Source organism: Salvelinus sp. IW2-2015, linkage group LG26 (genome assembly GCF_002910315.2).
Source record: "Salvelinus sp. IW2-2015 linkage group LG26, ASM291031v2, whole genome shotgun sequence".
NCBI lineage: Eukaryota > Metazoa > Chordata > Actinopteri > Salmoniformes > Salmonidae > Salvelinus > Salvelinus sp. IW2-2015.
In genome coordinates, this window is record NC_036866.1 from 14983599 (window position 1) to 15009280 (window position 25682).

At 42.8% G+C, this 25682-nt stretch overlaps 1 protein-coding gene and 1 long non-coding RNA gene across 2 annotated transcripts in view; one reads left to right on the forward strand and one right to left on the reverse strand.

Annotated features, from left to right (window-relative positions):
* LOC111952712 (A disintegrin and metalloproteinase with thrombospondin motifs 20-like) overlaps positions 1 to 25682 on the forward strand; it is a 147757-nt gene that overhangs the window by 89558 nt on the left and 32517 nt on the right. The window contains 14 exon segments of the mRNA XM_070435168.1: positions 214 to 263; positions 266 to 314; positions 2399 to 2401; positions 4679 to 4845; positions 5013 to 5142; positions 7714 to 7840; positions 7930 to 8140; positions 8408 to 8572; positions 9227 to 9397; positions 11159 to 11386; positions 12158 to 12322; positions 12728 to 12991; positions 13339 to 13500; positions 13967 to 14143. Coding sequence (XP_070291269.1) covers positions 214 to 263; positions 266 to 314; positions 2399 to 2401; positions 4679 to 4845; positions 5013 to 5142; positions 7714 to 7840; positions 7930 to 8140; positions 8408 to 8572; positions 9227 to 9397; positions 11159 to 11386; positions 12158 to 12322; positions 12728 to 12991; positions 13339 to 13500; positions 13967 to 14143 — 2069 coding nt within the window.
* On the reverse strand, positions 19208 to 25615 carry LOC111952447 (uncharacterized). The gene is made up of 3 exons (XR_002875736.2): positions 25263 to 25615; positions 24182 to 24236; positions 19208 to 23497 (listed from the first exon to the last, which is right to left on the reverse strand). It is a non-coding gene; the product is annotated as an uncharacterized lncRNA (long non-coding RNA).

A 25682-nucleotide genomic window follows, 5' to 3' on the forward strand; every position in this document is an offset into this window, starting at 1 on the left:
TTACAAGGCAAGCGCCGGGCCGGGGAAATAATTACATATTATTTTATGGGTGGGCCTCTTTCTCTCTCTCTCTCTCTCTCTCTCTCTCTCTCTCGTTCTGGCGTTCTGGCATCTGCGTCTCTCTCTCTCTCTCTCTCTCTCTCCTTCTCTCTCTCTCTCTCTCTCTCTTCTCTTCTCGTCTCTCTCTCTCTCTCTCCTCTTCCTTCTTGTCCCATGGTTACAACACAGTGGTCGGGATCCCTGCAGGAGCCACCAACATTGATTATTAAACAGGTCAAGCTACTCTTGGGATAAGTCGGGTGATGACAACTACCGTCGGTGAGTTTGCTGCTTGTGTTGTGGGTATGTGTGTGTCGCGTGTGGCGGATGCTGGTGCTGGTTGCGTGTGTGTGAGCATGAGTGAATGCTGTCCACTGCTTAGCCATGCGTGCTTCACACGCAGGCCACTCACTCACAAGCCAGTTTATTGGCAAATTCCCTTTCTAGCTATAAAAGGACTTATAAATATGTTTATTTGGTTGCCTTTCCTTTTAAAATGGGTGGGCACCATAACAATATGTCAATGTTGTTTGTCCCTCAGCTCGCCTCTCTACTCAAGGGCAGCCACTTGGTCGAGACAATGGCTTACCACCCAGTGGACCCCAGCTTTAGGGACTGGTTGTTTAGGAAGTGGGGTTAAGGGGGTGAGGAAGTATGGACTAATACAAACCACTAGTCATTTATACCAGTCAGAATGTACAGTTGAAGTTGGAAGTTAATTACACTTAGGTTGGAGTCATTAAAACTAGTTTTTCAACCATATTCACAAATTTCTTGTTAAACTTCTTTATGGCTGCAATCCCGCTACGGGATCGATATGACAACAGCCAGTGAAAGTGCAGGGCGCCAAATTCAAAACAACAGAAATCTCATAATTAAAATTGCTCAAACATACATGTGTCTTATATCATTTTTATAAGGTAATCTTTTGTTTAATCCCACCAAAATGACCGATTTCAAATATGCTTTTCAGCGAAAGCACTACAACGATTATGTTAGGTCACCACTAAACCACCAATAAGCACAGCCATTTTTCCAGCGAAAGATAGCATTGTCAGCGAAAAAAGCAGAAATTATAGAGATAAAATGAATCACTAACCTTTGATGATCTTCATCAGATGACACTCATAGGACTTCATGTTACACAATACATGCATGTTTTGTTTGATAAAGTTCATATTTACTTCAAAAAATCTGAGTTTACATTGGCGCGTTACATTCACTACTACAAAAAACATCAAGTGATTTTGCATAGCCACATCGTTTCAACAGAAATACTCATCATAAATGGAGATGATAATATAAGTTATACACATGGAATTATAGATATACCTCTCCTTAATGCAACCGCTGTGTCAGATTTCAAAAAAACTTTACGGAAAAAGCAAATCATGCAATAATCTGAGACGGMGCTCAGAACAAKAGYMAAATTAGCCGCCATGTTGGAGTCAACAGAAWCCAGAAAATACATGATAAATGTTTCCTTACCTTTGATGAACTTCATCAGAATGCAGTCCTAGGAATCCCAGGTCCACAATAAATGCTTGATTTGTTCGATAATGTCCGTTATTTATGTCCAATTAGCTACTTTGGTTAGCGCGTTTGGTAAACAATTCCAAAGTCACAAAGCGCGTCCACTATAACGTGACGAAATGTCCAAAAGTTCCATAACAGTCAGTAGAAACATGTCAAACGATGTACTGAATCAATCTTTAGAACGTTGTTAACATACATCTTGAATAACGTTCCAACCGGAGAATTAGATTGACTTCAGTTGAGCAATGGAACGTAGCTGCCTATCACGTGAACGCGCGTGGTCAAAGCATGGTCAGCTCGTGGCAGTGGTGACTAATTCCTGTCTCCTTCGGCCCCCCTTCACATTAGAGTCCTCTGACAAAGTTCTATTGACTGTTGACATCTAGTGGAAGCCGTAGGAAGTGAGAACTCATCAATATCTCGCTGTAATTTCAATGAGAGCTTGGTTGAAAATCTGCCACCTCAGAAAAAATCCAAACAGGAAGTGGAACTTCTCAGGTTTTTGCCTGCCATATGAGTTCTGTTATACTCACAGACATAATTCAAACAGTTTTAGAAACTTCAGAGTGTTTTCTATCCAATACTAATAATAATATGCAAATATTAGCAACTATGACTGAGGAGCAGGCCGTTTACTCTGGGCACCTCTGTGCACCTTTCATCCAAGCTACTCAATACTGCCCCCGTAGCCATAAGAAGTTAACAAACTATAGTTTTGGCAAATCAGTTAGGACATCTACTTTGTGCATGACACAAGTAATTTTTCCAACAATTGTTTACAGACAGATTATTTCACTTATAATTCACTGTATCACAATTCCAGTGGGTCAGAAGTTTACATAGGCTAAATTGACTGTGCCTTTAAACAGCTTGGAAAATTCCAGAAAAATATGTCATGTTTTTAGAAGCTTCTGACAGGCTAATTGACATCATTTGAGTCCATTGGAGGTGTACATGTGGATTTATTTCAAGGCCTACCTTCAAATTCAGTGCCTCTTTGCTTGACATCATGGGAAAATCAAAAGAAATCAGCCAAGACTTCAGAAGACAAATTGTAGACCTCCACAAGTCTGGTTCATCCTTGGGTTGGGAGCAATTTCCAAACGCCTGAAGGTACCACGTTCATCTGTACAAACAATAGTACGCAAGTATAAACACCATGGGACCACGCAGCAGTCATACCGCTCAGGAAGGAGACGCGTTCTGTCTCCTAGAGATGAACGTACTTTCGTGCGAAAAGTGCAAATCAATCCCAGAACAACAGCAAAGGACATTGTGAAGATTCTGGAGGAAATAAGTACAAAAGTATCTATATCCACAGTAAAACGAGTCCTATATCGACATAACCTGAAAGGGCGCTCAGCAAGGAAGAAGCCACTGCTCCAAAACCGCCATAAAAAAAAGCCAGACTACGGTTTGCAACAAAAAGATCGTACTTCTTGGAGAAATGTCCTCTGGTCTGATGAAACAAAAATAGAACTTATTGGCCATAAGGACCATCGTTATGTTTGGAGGAAAAAGGGGGAGGCTTGCAAGCCGAAGAACACCATCCCAACCGTGAAGCACGGGGGTGGCAGCATCATGTTGTGGGGGTGGTTTGCTGCAAGAGGGACTGGTGCACTTCACAAAATAGATGGCATCAAGAGGGAGGAAAATTATGTAGATATATTGAAGCAACATCTCAAGACGTCAGTCAGGAATTTGAAACTTGGTCGCAAATGGGTCTTCCAAATGGACAATGATCCCCAAGCATATTTCCAAAGTTGTGGCAAAATGGCTTAAGGACAACAAAGTCAAGGTATTGGAGTGGCCATTACAAAGCCCTGACCCCAATCCTATAGAAAAGTTGTGAGCAGAACTGAAAAAGCATGTGCGAGCAAGGGGGCCTACAAACCTGACTCAGTTACACCAGCTATGTCAAGAGTAATGGGCCAAAATTCACCCAACTTATTGTGGGAAGCTTGTGGAAGGCTACCCGAAATGTTTGACCCAGTTGAACAATTTAAAGGCAATGCTACCAAATACGAATTGAGTGTATGTAAACTTCTTACCCACTGGGAATGTAATGAAAGTAATTTTCTCTTCTGTTATTCTGACATTTTACATTCTTACTAGGATTAAATGTCATGAATTGTGAAAAACTGAGTTTTTATGTATTTGGCTAAGGTGTATGTAAACTTCCGACTTCAACTGTATATGGAGGAAGCATGGCGGGGCCCGGAGCCAAATGGGCCAGAGGATAAGGGATAGCTGGGAAAGCAAACAGTGTGTCAGAATGAGAGGAAGCTGAATGTGTGTAGAAAAGGTGTTAATTAGAGCCATGTGTAGCCAGGCCAGATGAAAGTGGATAGGGGCTGGGTGAGATGGGCAATGGCTTTGTTTGTGTATGTGTGTTAGCCAATACATTTTTCTCACTGCTGGAGGGTGCAGGTGATGACTGCCAGAAGAGGTGTTTTTGTCATTGGCCATCACACACCACACACACAGGCAGTCGGGGGTTAAAGGGGACTAGCTGGGGTCCTCTTCTGGTAGTGTACAGACTTGAATGTGAACAAAGTTGTGCCTAGAGACCTAATCACACACATTGTTTCAACATGGGCTCTCTCACATTGTAATTACTGCATATTTCACAGAACCATACTTCTTGTGTGTATGTGTGTGTGTTGAAGGGGGTAGTTGGTGTTTGGTTGGTAGTGTATAAACAAGGGTTTGTTCAGCATGTGTGAGCTTGTCTTTTGTGTTTGTGTGTTTTTATGCACTGGTTTGTATTTCAAGACAGTGGAGCTACTTTGTTAGCATTGTAATGCCAGTCGTAAAGAGAGTCACGCAGTCTAACTCCAAATGACTGCAATTTGGTGCCACCAATGTTTCAACATACCCTCTTGCAACAATGGCATTGCAGAACATTTTTGGTTTGAAGTCATTGAATGTTTACATACAGCTTGGAATGACAAAGCTACTTTCCTCCTCAAACGATTTTCCAAACCTGAAACCCACAAGACTCAAAAAGTTTTTAGCAAAGAAAGCAGTTTTTATCCAATGTCTTGAGGCAATATTTTCTTTTTATTATTTATTTTTCTACTTTTTGTTTGTTTCCTTTCAGCTTTATCTGACAGTCATTCTAACTTTCTCCTGAATGGGAACTTTGTGGTGGCCATGTTCAAAAGGGAAATCCCCTTCAAGGGAACCGTCATTGAGTACAGCGGCTCAGACACCAAAGAGGAGCGCATCAACTGCACTGAACGTGTTGAGGAGGAACTCATCCTACAGGCAAGGCTGATGTCTCTGTCTCTTTGTCTCTCTCTCTCGCTCTTCTGTTTGTTTCTGTCTTTATCTCTCTCTGCTTTCTCTCTCTCTCTAGCTTTCTCTGTCCCCCTCTCCTCCCTTCCCCCATCTATACTTCTATATAAGTATTTCCCGTATCATTGTTGCCCTAGGTCCTGTGTGTGGGGAACCTGTACAACCCAGATGTGCGCTACTCCTTCAACATCCCCATCGAGGAGCACAGGGAACAGTTTGTGTGGGACCCCTCAGGCTCTTGGCTGGATTGTAGCCGCATGTGTCAGGGTAAGGTTATAGTCGTCCACCCAGTTACCCATGTGTCAGGGTAAAGTCATAGACATCCACCCAGTTACCCATGTGTCAGGGTAAAGTCATAGAACATCCACCCAGTTACCCAATGTGTCAGGGTAAAGTCATAGACATCCACACCAGTTACCATGTGTCAGGGTAAAGTCATAGCGTCCACCCAGTTTACCCATGTGTCAGGGTAAGTCATAAGTACGTCACCCAGTTACCATGTGCGTCAGGGTAAAGGCATATAGTGCAGTCCACCCAGTTACCCATGTGTCAGGGTAAAGGTCATAGTCGTCCACCAGTACCCATGTGTCAGGGTAAAGTCATAATCATCCACCCCAGTTACCCATGTGTCAGGTAAAAGTCATCCAGCCCAGTTACCACTGTTCAGGTAAGTCATCATATCCACCAATTACCATGTGTCAGGGTAAAGTCATAATCACCACCAGTTACCATGTGTCAGGGTAAAGTCATAATCTCCACCCAGTATACCGCATGTGTCAGGATAAAGTCATAGTCATCCACCCAGTTAATGTGTCAGGGTAATGTATCAGGCATCCACCCAGTTACCCATGTGTCAGGGTAAAGTCATAGTTGTCTACCCAGTTACCCATGTGTCAGGGTAAAGTCATAGTCATCCACCCAGTACCCAAGTGTCAGGGTAAGGTCACAGTTGTCCACCCTGTTACCCATGTGTTTCAGGCTTTAGCCACCAATGCTATTTTGACCCCCACACACCACAGCATGAGTACTGAGTACGAACCCCCCCTATAAATCAACCGACCTCCTCTCCTGGCAGCCCCTCTGCTGTGACCTGGTTGATCACATCCCAGTACACCTTCCTTCCCCTTAGCCTGCCCTCTAACCTTACTGAGCCAATTAATGTATATTTGAATGGACAAAGCCATCAATCCCGTGACACCATTTAAAAAAAAATGGTTCCCTTAAATTAACTAGGCAAGTCAGTTACGAACAAAATCTTATTTTTGATGACGGCCTAGGAACAGTGGGTTACCTGCCTTGTTCAGGGGCAGAACGACAGATTTTTACAAGGTCAGCTCAGGATTTGAACTTGCAACCTTTGTGATTACTAGTCCAACGCTCTAACCACTAGGCTACCTGCCGCACCGTTCATTCCTATGTGAAGATCCAATAGCGCATTGAAGCCAAATGAAGTCGGTTAAGATGGCGTCTCATAAGACATAACATGTGCAGTTTGAGCTACTCCAGGAAGTAACGTTGCAGGCTAGCTCAGTGCTGCCCCCTCTCATTGAGTAACTCAGGTTGAAGGCCGACCAAGGTATTGCAGGCTGCCATTAGCAACTAAATGATCCTTGTAACTTTTCCTGTGTGCAATTTTTAAATAATCTGTTCAAGGACATACATCTAGTATATTAGAAGCCGTGATTGTCTTTGTTTTTGGGGGGGGGGGGGGGGGTTTACACAAAGATTGAACACAAAGATTGCCATTTTTTCATTCCTTCTGAAGCTAAGCAGGGTTGGTCCTGGTCAGTCCCTGGATGGGAGACCAGATGCTGCTGGAAGTGGTGTTGGAGGGCCAGTAGGAGGCACTCTTTCCTCTGGTCTAAAAAATATCCCAATGCCCCAGGGCAGTGATTGGGGACACTGCCCTGTGTAGGGTGCCGTCTTTCGGATGGGACGTTAAACGGGTGTCCTGACTCTCTGAGGTCATTAAAGATCCCATGGCACTTATCGTAAGAGTAGGGGTGTTAACCCCGGTGTCCTGGCTAAATTCCCAATCTGGCCCTCAAACCATCATGGTCACCTAATAATCCCCAGTTTACAATTGGCTCATTCATCCCCCTCCTCTCCCCTGTAACTATTCCCCAGGTCGTTGCTGCAAATGAGAATGTGTTCTCAGTCAACTTACCTGGTAAAATAACGGTAAATAAATAAAATAAATAAATAATTTTTTCATTCCCTATAATGGGGGATCCTGTTTTCTGCAAACAATCGGCATTGAACTTCCGTGGCTTCGATGAGAGGCAGGGTAGCGTTTCTCTTCATGAATCTTGTTCTGGAGGCAGCTCTGTAGTGTGGTCACTAGCTGGCACAGCCACAAAGTAATACAATTTGATTTGAATCCTAACCCTAATGCCTAACCCTAACCTTAAATTAAGACCAAAAAGCTATTTTCTGGTTCATGAAGTTTTACATTATAGCCAATTTTGACTTCCCAGCTGGCCTATCTAAGGGCAAATCGCTCAGTTCTGCCACCAGGACAAGACTCAGACTAAAAGTCAACCTGCCAATGAGAGGGGGCAGTTATTCTCCCCTGTTCTGAGCACACTAAATCTCTCCTGAAAGTTTCTCCTAGGACCAGGGGCTGAAACTTCCTGTGTCTCGCAGGACTCAGCATCATTAGCAGGATCCAGTTGAAGCAGTTTCATCCCAGAACCCCTAATCCCATTTGGACTGGGACCCAATCGCAGAGAGTTAATAAAACAATTTAAAGGAGGGGGAAATGTGATCTTTGGCAGTCGATCCTAGCCCGATCGGATCTAATTCAAACATTCAAATCTTACATGTGTGTGTGTGTAGGTGAACGACAGCGCAAGGCGGTATGTGTGAGGAAGAGTGACCACCTGGGGGTTTCTGACCAGCGCTGTGAGCCTCTACCCCGTCCCAACGCTGCCACTGAGCCATGTAACACTGACTGTGAACTCAGGTAGATACACACACAACTTAACACACACACACACACACTGTCACTATATATCTGTTAAACAGACACTAACCCATATAGCCTGTTTGCAGGTGGAATGTAGCAGGGAAGAGTGAATGTTCTGCTAAGTGTGGCCCTGGCTACCGGACCATGGACGTGCAGTGTATGAGGTACAGCTTGCTGAAGAGGCAGAGTGAGAGGGTGGAGGGGAGGGCCTGTTCTGACCTACCTAAACCCCAGGCCAGAGAGGCCTGCCACGGGGACTGTCTGCTCCAGAGCTGGCAGTACAGCGCCTGGTCCCAGGTCAGTAGAAACTACAGTCAAAGACGCACATCATTACAATACCTGTTTTCATGATGTGATGCTATTGCACATTGTCTTGAAAAGCAGCCCATTTCCATTTATTTAGTCTTCTCATGCATGACAGGTGTTATTATAAGTGGACATGTGATTTAGATTACAGGTAGTAGAGAGTATTTTGTACATGTTTGGTGCAGTGTTTTTGTTAGACTTTTGTGCAGTACATGTTGAATGGTGAATCTAATGCTGAGTGTTGTGTGCATCATTCAGTGTTCTAAGACGTGTGGTGGTGGGGCCCGCACCAGGGACTCTTACTGTATGAACAATCTGGGGAGGAGACTGGTGGACAGGGAGTGCAGTGACTACCAGAGAATGATCGAGGAGAGCTGCAACGACCAGGCCTGCCCTGACTGGTCAGTCAGCGAGTGGAGTGAGGTACGGGTCACACTTCACACACACTTCACACACACTTCACACACACACAGTACACACACACACATACGCACACACACAGTGCAAACACACACATGACACAAATTCACACACTGTTACATTCACATCAATAAACGCTTCTATAAACACACGTAAATATATACACACTTTATAAATGATATGCATATTAATGTACACACATAATAAAACACACATAAATATACACACTTTATAAAGTATATGCATATTAATGTACACACATAATAAAACACACATAAATATACACACTTTATAAAGTATATGCATATTGATGTACACACATAATAAAACACATAAATATATACACCCTCTATAAATTATATGCGTATTAATGTACACATATGATAAAACACATAAATATACACACTTTATAAAGTATATGCGTATTGATGTAAACACATAATAAAACACATAAATATACACACTTTATAAAGTATATGTGTATTGATGTAAACGCATCACATTTGCTCTAACATGCACACACACTTTGAGGATAACATTTTACACACACAATCACACAATTTTCCTCCCCCACACACACACACCCTTCATAACACATATACTTTATTAGTCTTCCTCCCTCACCCTGACCCTATCTCTCCCTCTGTCCCCTCCCAGTGCTTGGTGACGTGTGGGAAGGGGATGAGACACAGGCAGGTATCCTGTAGTGTGGGGGTAGGAGAGGAGAATCTGAGTGAACACTTCTGTGACCCCAACACCAAGCCTCTAGCCGTGGGGAGCTGTGAGCTGCCAGATTGTGCCTCCTGGCAGGTCGGAGTCTGGGGACCGGTGAGTCCAGATGGATGGATCTGCATGTGCCTGTGTCTGACAGATTCAGGTTCTCGTGTGGTTGAATCTTTGTGATTGAATAGGAATGAATGTGCAGGAATGAATGTTTAAGTATGTAACATTGTAGTGTGTGTTATTTATGTGTCTGGCTGCACGTGTGCTTTGCACATACATCCCCTTCCTTCCCAGTGTGTATCTGTGGTGTGTATCTGTGTGTGGGGTCAGATTTACTCCAACAGGATATGAGGGCAGAGTGAGAGCGCTAGGGGAGGAAATGACATCTCAAGTCAGAGCACACCACTCCATAACTCACCACACTATCAGGTCCCCCCACTGCCTTAGACGGAGCCGTACACATACAGACCCTGTAAGTCTGCTAGTCCAATACTTCCTCAGCCTATATACATGCACCTTGTCTGGTGTGCACAAGCCAGTATGGCAGGATTGAATGGATGAATTCATGTCTTTGACCATTCATTGACTCAACATGATAGTTCCATTGACAGAGCTGGTATACAGTATATATGGCTGTTAATTCCTGTGTAATCACAATCTACTGCCCAAATCCTGCAGCACTTCCTCCACCAAATGTGTGTACATTACAATTGGCTCAGAACAGGGCAGCACGACTGGTCCTTGAATGTACACAGAGAGCTAATATTAATAATATGCATCTCTCATGGCTCAAAATGGAGGAGAGATTGACTTCATCACCACTTGTATTTGGGAGAGGTATTGACATGTTGAATCCACCGAGCTGTCTGTTTGAATGACTGGCACACAGCTCGGACACACATGTATACCCCACAAGACATGCCACAAGAGGTCTCTTCACAGTCCAGAACAGACTATGGGAGGCACACAGTACTACATAGAGCCATGACTACACGGAACTCTATTACACATCAAGTAACTCATGCAAGCAGTAAAATTAGATTWAAAAAATAGATACAAATACACCTTATTGAACAGCGGGGACTGTGAAGCAACACAAGCATAGGCACAGACGCATGCATACAAACACACGATAACATATGCACTATACACACACGTACACATGGATTTTGTGTTCTAGATATGTGGTAGTAGAGTAGGGGCCTGAGGGCACACACTTAATATGTTGTAAAATCTGTTGTGAAGGAATTACATTTTTTATAACTGCCTTAACTTTGCTGGACCCCAGAATGAGTAGCTGCTGCCGTGGGGATCCATCATAAAGACAAATACATTAATTTGCAGATGCTCTTATCCAGAACAATGTACAGAAGAAATGAGAGTTTAAGTGCCTTGCTCAAGGGTACATTCACAGATGTTTTACCTTGTCAGCTCAGGGATTTGAACCAGAAATCTTTTAGTTATAGACCCAACGCTCTTAACCACTAGGCTACCTGCCCCCCCACTAGGCTACCTGCCCCCCCACTAGGCTACCTGCGCCGGCCACTAGGCTACCTGCCGCCCCACTAGGCTACCTGCCGCCCCACTAGGCTACCTGCCGCCCCACTAGGCTACCTGCCGCCCCACTAGGCTACCTGCCGCTCCGTTAGCAGAGATCTGGGGGAGAGGGTGGGTGTCTGGGAAGTAGTAGGGTTCAACTACATTAAGTTAGACTGGGCTTGGCTGGGCTAGACTATGTGAGCTGAGTTAAAATTGCATCCTTCCTTGAAGTAAACACTGATCTGCCAAGGTTTTAGTGTCAATCCTTTTGGAGTCTCAGGCCATCATCTGACCCTGTGTGTTTCTCTCCTATGTGTGTTGTTGCAGTGTGCAGTGACGTGTGGCCATGGTTACCAGATGCGGGCTGTGAGGTGTGTGTCAGGGTTGTATGGGGACACGGTGGATGACAGGAAGTGTAACGCAGCATCCAGACCCAGGGACAGCCAGGACTGTGAGGTGGCACCGTGTCCCTGGGCCTCTCCTCAACACAGCACCGTCCGCCCTGACACCTCTGGTCAGCTCCTCACACAGTGGAGATATGGCTCCTGGACCACAGTGAGCACTGCAACCGCTCACACGCACCAATAGGCTTATAAACACTCACGTACAGTAGCTCTCTCTGCCTCGCCATTACTACCCCTCTGTCTGATTCACTGGTCTATAGAATGCAGCACTGCTCAGCCTCACACACACACACTCCCTCGCCCTGGTGTTTTGCATTGTTGCCCAGTGCAAATAAAAAAAAACAGATCTCTGTCTAAACATGAGGCTTTGGTTTCAAACATGAATCTCAGTTTGTCTGTATGCCTGTCAGAGAGGCTGTGAGTTCGCATGTCAAAGAGGAGGCTAGCGCAAGTGTGGTCCCTCTGAAAAAACACACATACATTCCACTCAGGAGCGATACTGCCATCCTCTCGTGTAAAGTCATGGGCAATTTGGTGTAATTGATATGATTGTGATATTTACATGTGTGTTTCAGATGGTGCCTTTAGATCGCAGTAGGTATTCACCCCTTGGTAAAGTTTACTATGTCCTCCTGTTGAGTTTGCCCGGGTGCAGCTCGAATTTCACCTCACGGAGGAGTCTCGTCATATAGAGACAGAGAGTACAAATTATTCATTTTAATGCATTTGTCACAGAGTGTCTGAGCTGGTGGTTTTAATTGTATCCTTTATCAGTTCATTGAAAATAGACTGTTGTTATGCACACATCTTCAATGAAACACATCAGCCAGTATGAGTTCATGTAAAGTGCTTTATATGTAAGTGTGACACACTGTAACTCTAATCTTGAATGTGTGTGGGTTCCTCTGTGTGTCTGTCTCAGTGCTCTGTCTCCTGTGGGAAGGGGAAGCGTGCCCGCTATGTCAGCTGTCGGGACGCCCAGGGTGGAGTGGCAGACGAGTCCTACTGTGCTCATCTCCCCCGGCCCCCAGAATCCTCAGCCTGCTTCAGCTCGTGTGGCCAGTGGAGTTCCTGGGAGTGGTCTCCTGTATGTTACAGTTGTTGTCACTTTTTAACCCCATTACATTTATAAGTATAAATATGTATGAGTAGCTATTATGCCTTTACTACTAAAATAATGCATCACTTATTAAAGTTATTTTGCTATGTTCTCTGCCCAGTGTTCAGTGATATGACCTTGTATCTATTGTTTCCCCAGTGTTCAGTGATATGACCTTGTGTCTATTGTTTCCCCAGTGTTCAGTGATATGACCTTTTGTCTATTGTTTCCCCCGTGTTCACGTGATATGGACCTTTGTCTATTGATTTGCCCAGTGTATCAGTGGATATGACCTTGTGATCCTAGTGTTTCCCCAGTGTTCAGTGATATGACCTTGTGTCTATTGTTTCCCCAGTGTTCAGTGATATGACCTTGTGTCTATTGTTTCCCCAGTGTTCAGTGACGTGTGGTGTGGGCCGGGCCACCAGGCAGGTGGAATGCAGTAACTACCACCACCAGGTGGATGAGTCATTCTGCGACCAGGACGAGAGGCCCAGCACAGAGCACGAGTGTACGGCCACCCCCTGCCCCTCCGTGTACCACCAGAGGCCCAATGACCAGCCCTACAGCCCCCACAACCCTGCCAGCCACCCGGGCCACAGCAGTTGGAACGTTCCCTCGGCAGACAACCAGTGGAGGACGGGACCCTGGGGAGGAGTATGTACAGTACCATGGTGCCAGAGATTTTACACTCACCTGACCAGGGAAAACTCCTAGACACCTAGTTGTAGGCAATATGGCCGGGGGGTTCGGGGGGGTCATGATGTTCCACGTGGTCAAGAAAAACTTCTGGGACTATGATACCATCTCCATGCACTGCTCTCTCCCTCACCTAATTGTCTGACTGCATTTCTGCTTTTCCTCACATAGTGATCTCTCACTCTATTCACTCGGACAGATAGTAAGGATATGACTAGATTGCAGCTGGTAAGGTAGTGTACAGGCTGTGTACAGAGTTGTGTGTGTGTGTTTCCCTCTGTAACACACTCTGTGCCCCTCCGTAGTGCTCCAGTACGTGTGCAGGGGGCTTCCAGAGGAGGGTGGTTGTGTGTCAGGATGCGGAGGGTCGCAGCACCAGCCACTGTGACCAGAGGGTCAAACCTGCAGAGTCCAAGAGCTGCGACTCAGGACCCTGCCCTCTGTGGAACTACGGCATCTGGGGAGAGGTGAGGGAGAGGCTATACGGACACGCCTGGTGCCCAAATTGATGACGTATGTCGCGCATCTGAGAGACGAGTTGAGACGACTGACTGAACCGAATCTGACTGAACCGAGTCTCCACTCGACTCTCGCTGTGCGACATACATCATCAATTTGGGCACCAGGCGTGTCTGTATAGCCTCTCCCGAGAGGTGAGTACACATGCACTACAGGGGCTATGCACATCCTTAAACAGATCTGCCTCTGTTAAAGCTACAACAATATAGTCCACTACTAAACTACAGATACTCATTTCCGACTCCTGGGCATGCATTTCAATAGTCTAAAGTGGCTTCCTTTCCTCTGCACCTCTTGTTCATCTGCTCCCGCACTGAAAGAAGAACTATTGAGATACTGTACCAAGTAGCCTGACTTTAACTCAAAAGTCTTGCTAAATACTAAGTGACCCCCTCTTCTCTTCTCCACTCTCAGTGCACCCAGACGTGTGGCGGAGGCAGGAGGACGCGCCAGGTGGTGTGCGAGCGGCCCAACGGACAGAGACTCAATGACCACAACTGTGACGTCCTGGATAAGCCTCCTGACATGGAGCAGTGCAGCCTGTACCTGTGCCCGGGCAGCACATCCTGGCACCGCCGACCATGGAAGCCGGTACGATAGTACTTCCTCTTCCCATAACTTCTCCTCCTCCTTAACTTCCTCCTTCACTGGGGCGTGTCACCATAAGCCGTGAGTAGACATGGGGGTGTGCTTAAATTACAGGGAGTGTACTTCTGGCCCATCCACTAGCAGCTAGAGGCTAGCGGCTAGCTAACTGTTTTAGCCTATCTGTAGGAGAGTCAATGGAGCACTAGTGTCAGCGCTAGGTTAGGATAGCCCCAGCCCACCCACACTGGGCCCTGGAGTGGCATGGTGCTGATTAGAAACAAGGGGGAAAAGAGCACACACAGGAATGCTGCTCCACATTGGGAATCATCAGAAACACACGGTTCCCATYTGGAACTTAGACTCCAAATGAAAACTATAAATTAGAAGGACAATGTTGTCCAACAATGCCATATATTTGCAGAGGCGAGTGAGTAACTCAAAATATATTTATTTCATATGTGAAGCGTGAAGTAAACGTTTTTTGTGATTTCTGTCTCACCCTGTAACTGAAAGTACACAAGTGTATATTTGTGTATAAGAGTTACCTTTATCAAACAGCAACAAATTACTGTTACTGTATTTTGTGTATGTATCTTTGTACAGTATGATTTTATTTTTAGCGGCTAGGTTTCATAACTGAATATGATATTTAATATTTTACTGGTGCTTTTGGTTGGATCTCTTGCGTCTCATGAATAATGACAGTTTGTACAGAGGAAAGTACTTTCAAAACGACAGTATGTTTTGTTACTATTTTTAAAATTATGATTTTTTTTTTTAAAGATTAAACGTTAAATGCAGTTTTCAAAATGGTGCCATCCCTCTTAGAATATTATATTCTAGATCTTTTCACAGTTCTATCATCCCTATGTAGCCCTCATGTAACAAGGTGGACTTCTAAGGTTTTAAATAACTGCCAATGAATTATAAATACAAAATAATAAAAAACAGTAACTATAGAATACTATAGATAGTCTAGATATAACACTGTATTTTAGGGTTGAATTTGAAATGGTAGATATTTGAAATGCTTAGACACATACTGTTACTGTAGGAAAAAAGCTATAATGCCTATGCAAGGCAAATATTGGGCGCAGAAAGTCATGTACAGTAGTAGCTACAAAGGCCAGGCACACACCTTCTACACTTCTGGTATCACAGAACTGAACATTGTACAGGGATCACTGTTTGGCAAAACATTCAACCTCACAATATACTCTCACCCTCACCAGTACGTGTTGTAATTTTTCTGTCTTGTCGTTAGTGTGTTAGTTGGTCATAGTGGCACAAGTGGTTTCAATATTTGTCTTGCATGGTGGGCCCTTTGTCTCTACTGTAAAACTGCACTATAGTACAGGAGAAGTTTACATCAAAATTATGTTTACAGTGGGGTTTCTATAGAAACACCAGTCTTCCATTTTTTCAGAAGTCAGCGAATTAGAGCCCTTTTGTCTTTGCCTCTGATAAATTGGCTGTAGGTGCTCTAAACAGATTGACATAACAGTCAAGTACAAGAGGCACTGTAAAGTTGTATTATTGAACTTATTCACAGGTCATACCTGATGTATAGCTTATGTTACATGCCGTATAATCAAGATAAATCCATCTAATATGGTGTACAAATGTCAAACTATGCAATCCAATTTTTAAAGCTCTACCATTTCACAGTAGATTTACTTCCAATGTGCTTTTCATCTGAAAGTCTGCTCAGAAGATAAAACTGAATTGGCATCCGCTAATCTCGTACCAACTGAAGCACACAAATACCTCTCTTTTATGATACTGTAGTCATTTGTTGCTGTTTCACTTTTTTCTTGGGCCAGTTTCTATATTTCTGAAGGATTTTTTCAAATAAAAGGTTTTTTTTTTGTTTACAATAGTTTATTCATTGATGCAGCTTGAATGTTGTATTTGTTTCAGTTTAGATACATGTAACACTTGGGTTGAACTATCTGTCATAACCTTCGTAATGCTGTCATAAACCTGACCTGTCATAAACCTGACCTGTCAAAAACCTGACCTGGCAAAAACCTGACCTGGCATCCCATAACTGATCCATACATTTCAAAACATTTCATTACTAACTACTACATCTTGCTTGATGGATAGCCAGCCAGTCAACATATATTATTTTATATCCTTCGACAGCATGAAAAACACTAGTACGTGAAACATGGTTTCCCAAAGTGTCATGACATGTGTGACATCAAGGTGCAGTCTTCCTGACACATAGTTCAGGTGAAGTGTTACCAAAATGGCTCTTTGTTTGTGTTGACCGTAAGCTCTCCTGTGAGGTCCACTCTGGGCTCTCTCTCTTGTCTTCTTCCTCCTCTTCCACATTCCTTTGTCTCCGTCTGTCCCAAGACATTCACTTCATCCAAGACTCCTCCTTAGCCTCGCCAGCCCAGTCGCCCTTCGCGTCTCCAACTTGTTTACCCAAGGTGCTCAGTGATTGTGCTGTGGGGCAACAGTGCATTGCTTAAAGTTTTTTTGTTCAAATGTTAATCTTTTTCTATTTATTTAGTTCACATTCAAAAATACATAAGAATGTTGAAATATCTTTTCCCACTGTAAAAAATATTAAAGAAACAAAGATTGTGAAATGTGTGTTGTTTTTCAATGTGGCATCATGCTGTAATACTTGGAAAGTGTTGTATTCTTTGGCAATGACATTTGCTCCATAACTTCAAAGTCATATTGTTGAACATTTACTTTTATGCTCATCACAGTACAGGAAATAGCATCATATGTGCTCTGTATTTTTTGGGGTTTATACCAAATACTGTCTAAAATATAAACTACACTGAGCAAAAGTTATCGAGACATAAAGGCCCACATCCTAAATGCTGAACCATCGCCCAAAAGTTGTACACAGGTCAAACTAACTTCAGACACAAACTTCAAGATAACTGTTTCGGTTTAATTATATCCCTATAGCATTTGGTACACAATATATGATACCTGCAATATTTGTTGATACAGAAAAAATATATACCCTTGCAGTTACTCCTCATGTCTCTATCCAGCTAATCTAAAGCCAGCAATCGGAGTATTTTAGAATAGCATAAAAGTGTGCTTTATAAAATAGCATAAACAGCATAAATTAAAACCACACAAAATATAATGTAAAACAGACTGCAGGCTTTCTTCATATTGTTATGATGTTTTTTTAATCATTTTATTTTGCAAACACTCAAGAGAAAACATACTCCAACTTTGGCACAGGCTGGCACATACATCTGTTTACAATTGTAGTAATAGGGCTATCTCCGTAATGCCTTTCGCTGGAAACCAACAGAGTATTGTGTTTTATTACAAGAATAATTGGTATTAATCAATGTTGGCAAGTTTGTTATATTTGAAGAGGTCCCAAATCGAAATCCCCCAAAATTATGTTCATACAATATTGTTGATGGATTCATTTCTGCCTCTTTTCTGTTGTATTATATCATGCTTCCAAATAGAGGAGATAATTTCAACAGGACAAATAAAATAAGCAGAGCCAATACCAAAAATAAATTACTCAGTACTTTGTTGAAGCAACAAGCTTGGCACACCTGTATTTGGGGAGTTTCTCCCATTCTTCTCTGCAGATCCTCTCAAGCTCTGTCAGATTGGATGGGGAGTGTCGCTGCGCAGCTATTTTCAGGTCTCTCCAGAGATGTTCGATCAGGTTCAAGTCCGGGCTCTGGCTGGGCCACTCAAGGACATTCAGAGACTTGTCCTGAAGCCACTCCTGCATTGTTTTGGCTGTGTGCTTGGGGTTGTTGTCTTGTTGGAAGGTGAACCTTCGCTCCAGTCTGAGGTCCTGAACGCGCTGGAGCAGGGTTTCATCAAGGATCTCTCTGTACTTTGCTCCGTTCATCTTTCCCTCGATCCTGACTAGTCTCCCAGTCCCTGCTGCTGAAAAACATCCCCTGCTTCACTGTAGGCATGGTGCCAGGTTTCCGCTAGAAATTACGCTTGGCATTCAGGCCAAAGAGTTCAATCTTGGTTTCATCAGACCAGAGAATCTTGTTTCTCACGGTCTGAGAGTCCTTTAGGTGCATTTTGKCAAACTACAAGCGGGCTGTCATGTGACTTTTACTAAGGAGTGGCTTCCATCTGGCCACTCTACCATGAAGGCCTGATTGGTGGAGTGCTGCAGAGATGGTTGTCCTTCTGGAAGCTTCTCCCATCTCCACAGAGGAACTCTGGAGCTCTGTCAGAGGGACCATCGTGTTCTTGGTCACCTCCCTGACCAAGGCCCTTCTCTCCCGATTGCTCAGTTTGGCCGGGCGGCTAGCTCTAGAAAGAGTCTTAGTGGTTCCAAACGTATTCCATTTAAGAATGATGGAAGCCACTGTGTTCTTGGGGACCTTCAATGATGCAGAAATGTTTTGGTACCCTTCCCCAGATCTGTGCCTTGAAACAATCCTGTCTCGGAGCTCTACTGACAATTCCGTCAACCTCATGGCTTGGTTTTTGCTGTGGGACCTTATATATACAGGTGTGTGTGCTTTTCCCAAATCATGTCCAATCAATTGAATTTAACACAGGTGGACTCCAATCAAGTTGTAGAAACATCTCAAGGATGATCAATGGAAACCGGATGCACCTGAGCTCAATTTCGAGTCTCATAGCAAAGGGTCTGAATAGGAAAGGAAAGGAAAGGAAAGGGGTTTACCTAGTCAGTGAATACTTATGTAAATAAGGTATTTCTGTTTCTTTAATAMATTTGCTAAAATGTCTAAAAACCTGTTTTCGCTTTGTCATTATGGGGTATTGTGTGTAGATTGATGAAGATTTTTTTWAATCAATTTTAGAATAAGGCTGTAATATAACAAAATGTGCAAAAAGTCAAGTGGTCTGAATACTTTCCTAATGCACTGTACTGTATGTTGGCATGTTTCACAAAGGGATTTGCTTTCTCAAGTGGCAGTTATATGGGTTGAATCTTGTGTCATGGACTTACCTGGTGAGATGATTAGGGTATCTTGTGGCATTCTTCAGTCAGGGTTTGTCCAATATAGCAATCAAGCTATGTAAGCATTAACTGATTCCAAAGAGAATAAATCACCAACGACAGAAAATAATTGACATTTATTGCACAGATTTTGTTATACAAACACAGTTTRGGAGCAGTAGAGTTCCACACAAAATATATATAGCAACAATGGTAACATCATTAAGTAATGATGACTGCTTTAAAAACAGCTGCAAACATTTTTGGGGTGAAGCAGCACTAACCAACAATTTGTTAAAATGAAATCCACAACATAAACATATTTGACTTTGGCCTGAGGCAAATTCCCTAAACCTGTCACCCTGGGGTCAGATGGTAGTAACATCATTGAGCTTGTGTTTTCTGATCCAGCCCATATGCCGGTCTAGCACTGATCAACTGGAGCTAGCTAGAACTTGGAGACTTGGAGGTTCCCTCAGTCTCAGTTCTTCAAGCATGGTTCTTGTCATAGGTTGGAAACCAGAGCAGGATGCTAATGTTACATTTGGTCCCTGTTAGTGGTGGTTTATTCAATGTTTAACCAAACAAAATTATGCAATTGATGAGTTGTATTGGTCAGTATACTTGTAGGATTTGGCATGTTCGGAGGGTTAAGCCTTTGGAGGCACCAAACCAGATTCTGCTTCGAGATGTTATCTGAGGCATCAACATCTTTGGACAGAAGTATAGCTTTGACAGCAGCAACAAAGTCTGTATCGAAAGGCCAAACAGTTGGAAAACATGGAGTACAGCCAAAATATATATCAAAATAAGTCTCTTTTTTTTTCATTATTACATTTCCTGTCTGTTTTAAATCAAAGTAATTTGTTTTTGTCCCAGGATTTGATTAAAAAACAACTGTAATATTAGCATGCTCTCCATCAACATTGATGTGTCCAAGATTTATTTCTTGCAATTTCTTGCAATTTAGAGAGCAATGAAATAATGCTGCCATGCCTCAATAGAAACAAATGACAGAGAAAAGACATGGCTTGTATACAAAGATTGATTTGTTTTTATCCCAGATTGCCCAACAAAACACACACATTTCTTAACGTTTGACTGAGAGAGAACTAGACAAGATATTTATATAGTACATATGGAACATAAATATTAAGTGTCAGCAATGGAGAGTCTTTCATCTAAACCAGTGAACCCTCCTGCCTATATAGACATCTGCGATCAAGCACGGTTGATGTCAAACTTCAAAGTTTGATATATATTTGTCTCTGTGGCCTAGTCCTGTACATTAAAGCCTCGTTTAGACATAGCCACTAATGCAGTCTCAGTGACAGAGGGTGATGACATAAAATGGCAGGAGTTGACTCGCGACCACAAAGAAACTGGATACAGAGCAGAGCAAGGGGAGAGAGAGTGKGGAAAAGATTGAGAGAGGGGAAGAGACTAGTTTAGGCAGATTTTTGTTTCGCCGGCGCTACAGCTGGGGATGGATGCAGGGGGATAAAATAAGTAGAGATCTGGAAGCGTTTAAACTAGGCTTTCCCTGGCTCGTCCAATGATTGGGAACAGGTCCTCAACTGGCATTGCAACGCATCTGAAAGAAAGGTCTCTAAAGCTTATGGGGTGAATCCTCTCTGAAATGGGACTTCAATGCATGTTCCTCTCTCCTCGTCTCTACTGGAGATTATTCATGTTGGGGCTTGTTGGTGGCTATCATGTTGATGTACCTTGGTAGTTGGACTGTACAAACTCTTCATATTTGTCTCAAAAATATATTCTCCCCAAACTTGGTTCAGTGGGAAAGAGTTTGAGGATGCCCTAGAAGAACGTGATAACCCACTCAAAATAGCATATCTCCCTAGAAAGTAGAGCTTATCACTTTTTACCTCACATCTTACCAAGACACCCTACACCGCTGCTTTCTGGTGTGGCGTCAGTTAGCAGTGCAATAGACGTCAGTATATTACTCTTTATATGAAGACTTCCAGACTCTACCTTTACTGATGTGKGTCCTGTATTGCACGTTCCACATTAGCTACCTGGCTAATGGCAGGTCTGTTTCTACAGGTCTGTTTCTACTTGCGCATCTGTCTCTCAGAGCTTTAGGGCCGCTGGTTCACAGATGGTGAAGACATTCCAGCAAGTCAATGTCTGAGCCTACAGTACTCATATTCAGCCTCCCTCCCTCCCATCCTTTTGTGATTAAACGGCACCACCGTTTACATCACGCAATGTTCAGTCCTCTTATATCATCCTCCAGTGTCAGATCCGCCAGAGTAAATTGCAAGCACAAACTAATTTTGTCAATGAGGTCTGGAGGGCCGCACTGAATATTGGTTATATTTCCTCGCCATCATTTTTTTTTTATTGTAATCTATCCATTGTTTTTTGAATTTTCTATGCTCCCTGACTGTCTTGTTTTCATTTGGGTGATTATTAGCGAGCTGGACACAGTCAAGGAACTGTATTATTTCTACACAGTTTGGATTTGCTTTTTGTCATTTTAAAGTATCAAATTTAAAAAACTATATACTGTATATATTTAACCAGGCAAGTCAGTTAAGAACAAATTCTTATTTACAATGACAGCCTGCCCCGGCAAAACCCTCCCCTAACCTGGACGACACTGGGCCAATTGTGCAACGCCCTAAGGGACACAGTCAAGGAACTGTATTATTTCTACAGCCGGGATCGAACCTGGGTCTGTAGTGACGCCTCTAGCACTGCGATGCAGGGCCTTAAACCGCTGCGCCACTCAGTATAATGATAGAATAATGATATAGTCCTATTAGAAAATATAGTATATACTCAAACCATCCCTCAAACCATCCCCTATGTTTGACACCCGTCTAGGATCTGAAAATATACAGTGTGGCTACGTGAGGCAGTCATTGGTGGGCAAATATTATATCTGATATGCTGGAAGCCAAGGAATTATAGTTGCCTTTGACTTTGTAGTCAATGCTTTTACCTAATAACTTGTTTTMCTTCTACTGTTAAGGACACAGTTATTCTCAAGTTTTAACACCACTTTTGGAGTCCACTGTAGCTTTTTGGTTGGATCACAAGGCCAAGGTCAAGGTCGTTGGTGTCTTACGATGCAATTCTATTATGGGAACCCAGGATGAACAATGCCGAAAGACAAACGTTAGCTGTACCCCATGTATATAGCCAAGTTATCGTTACTCGTTGTGTATTTATTCCTCGTGTTATCATTTTTTTCTATCATTTTTCTCTGCATTGATGGGAAGGGCCCGTAGGTAAGCATTTCACTGTTAGTCTACACTTGTTGTTTACGAAGCATGTGACAAATAACATTTTATTTTATTTATTTATTTTAAAGAACACCATGTCTTTGGCTTTGGTTGTGAACTCGTCACTAGGATAAATGACACTAGAGTTTGGGTCTTGACAGCTTAACAGTGAAGTGGTGTTGAGTAAGAAGAAGATGGAATTTGCCAGGAATAGGGACTCTTGGAAGCTCTTGGAAATCCTGGGCCAAAAGGTCACTTTAGAATCTCATGCATTGTTCCGTCTTTTTAGTTCTGCTGTTCTAGATCAGGTTCACTTTCCTGGTCTGGCATAGCTTTATGAGACAACAGCATTGTACTCAATGAAGCACCAATGGAGTTTTTCTGGAGTGGGACATGGAAATGGATCTTGGTTCCAGCTGAATGTTTGGACAGGTAGAAAAACTGGTTGTTTTTGTCATTCCCGAAAGTTGACTTATGGTTGCTCAGTTCATCTTTTCTGAGTGGTGTTGACTTAAAAAGAGAATCCTGTTGGGGAAACTTAATATGCCCTTTTAGGATTGTTTGGCACCAACTACACAGTTGAGTTTAGTCGACTGCTTTCATTTTCCATCACAAGCAGCCTTAAGCTCTTGTAGTGAACATTTTGTCAACTTTGTTAACACAGACCAATAATTATTTAGACGTTGCAATATCCTTTTCAATCATCATTACCCTTACAATAAACTCCATGGTGACGCCAATAAGAAATGTCCCTATTTTTTACCTTCGGTACCTAAATATACTTATGACATTGGTTTGTACCAACTCTTTTGTGAGGAAATCCTATTTGCGAGTTAATACCAATTAATTTCAGTTAATACAGCCTACTTACTCGTGTAGTAATTGTCTAACGATATATCTTTGGCCACTGATGTCTGGATGCCAGATTTGGACCACGTTGGCCAGGGTTGGACTGGACTGTATTAGTGCTAATATGAGGTGTTGCTTATCGTTTCTTCCCATGCATGGAGATGATCAGGCATTTTGGCCTTGAGGATGAAAGATCTATGACTCTGACATTCCTCCGCCCCACGATGCTCTGATCTTACCAGCTTTTCCCACGTCGGCAGCATGTGTTGTTTTGACTTCTGTCTTTGAAACTTTCTTGCAAAACAGGACCTTGAACAGAGAAAGCATCCCGTGATACAGCAGTATCCCGCTCTCTGGCCATATGTCTTAGCCTCCCTCACTCTCTGAGCTTTGCAAACATCTTCTTACATGTTTTCCCCTCATTGACACTGATAAAGGTGTAATAACATCAGTGTAATAATCAGTGTAATGAACTGAAATAATATCAGTGGAACAACATCAGAGTAATAAGCTATAATAAAATCTATCAGTGTTTCTTGTTCACTAATATCACTTGGTCGTTGGAAAATGAGTACATATTGAGTTGTTAGGAGGATCATAAACCTAGATTATCTTCAATATGACTTTGATCATCTTTTTTTGAAGCTGTTGACAATTTCTATACATAGTATATGAGTATTAGTTTGCTAGTACAGAGTATAATATTCTGAACAACCTTCACACAATCGTGAGTTTGTTCTTGCTCCAGAAACATAGGTACTAAAGAAATTAGACAGTGCCTTTTAAGGTTTGAAAACATCTGACAAACATTCCAAGTGAACTATCAATTGAAAGTGAGTTGTTCTATGGGGATTTCTGTGTTCTTTCTGTTGAAGTGGCATATGCTGAGGCGTAGTCGCATTGGCTGAACTACAGGTCATTCCATGGTCTCATAAGTTACCAAATAGCGTGGTCTCTCTATGCCTAAACGCTTCCATGTGTCCATTGGCTTACCTGTTCTCTGCGATGGAATGGGCGGCTGTCATCATACAATTGCAGCCTGCCATGCCTAGACAAAGACATGATCTTATGAATAGCATGGAAATAGAAAAAAGACATAACCTGTCAATATTCTTGATGCATCTCACATTTCAGTATAGTCTACCAAAGTCCATTTAACTATCAATATTCGTAATCATTTAAATGAAAAAAGCCAGCTCCATGTCTATTTACCTACAAGCGCAACAAGCTGTTTTATAGTATGGTCTTTATAGCACAGAGAATAAACATGAATTAGCTGGATTTGGTCTGGCAATAAATGAAGTGAACTGTCCCAGAACCCTGAAACACTAGCAAAGAGGAATGCAGTGGAAAGAAGAAGAAAAAGCACAAGCTGCTTAGCTGTTAGCTGTTAGCACAATGCAGTAAACGGCCAAACATCGCTTATCTCTTTCTGTGTACTGTAATACATCTCCCGTTCTGGTTGAACAACTTTGTTAAACAAAACCGTGTTACTGGGGTGGCTTTCATGCAACAATTTATTTCCGTCTTCTAAAGTAATCCATATTACTTCCAGATGAAATTCACTGGCTGATACTAGAATTAACCCACCTAATCATGTGAAATGAATTGCTGTTACAACTTGGGAGAGCAAATCTGTCTCGAGAGAAAGTCATTTTTCATGCGACTTGTATATATATATTTTTTCAACAAAGTTTTAATAGTAATAATACATGTATATGCAACTTAGAATATACTTTTATCCAGTGTGACTTACAGTACAGTAAATGGATACATTTAAGTGGCTAAGTGTTTGTAATCCCCATATACATTTTCTGTGAATGTGACCTTGAGTCTTTCCCCCCCATGTATATTATGAGATCCCCACACTGTAGTATTTACTGTAGTAACATGCATTACCAGCCTGTAACCCTTCATTAGTCATATTTATTTACTCATTTATTTACTCATTTACTAAATTCTCCAAATGAAAATCACAATCTTTTGTCCTCAGTATGTTAGTTAGAAGACCAGCAGCTATTCATGGAAAAGGCAATTGAGCAGTTGAAGCGTAGTAAGAGGAGAGTTGACTTACCTGATCCAGTGTTGAGTAGAGTGAGGCAGCAGCCTAGCCTGGTAGTAGAGTTTAGAGTGGAGGAGTTGGTCGGTTCCCGGGTCCTTGCCCTCCTCCTGCTCTGCTCAGCTCAGCTCTCAGAGGTTGTCCTTTGGTCCCACGCGCTGTGCCAGTTTTCTGCTCTACTTTTACGTTACCAGCCTTGATTAACTAATGGCTGACAGATAAGGCTGCCTGGCTGTGGAGAGGGAGGAGCACGCCGCCTAATAATGTCTTCTCCCCACTGCTAAACAGGCAGCAGATACAGTTCAGCTGAGGAGCACTGCTCGTAGCACTGCTCGTAGCACTGCCCGTAGCACTGCCTGTATGGCTGTGGTTTCCTTTCTTCCTCCTGCTCTTTTTTATTTTCCTATTTTTTTCTACTTCAATGACAGCAGTAAG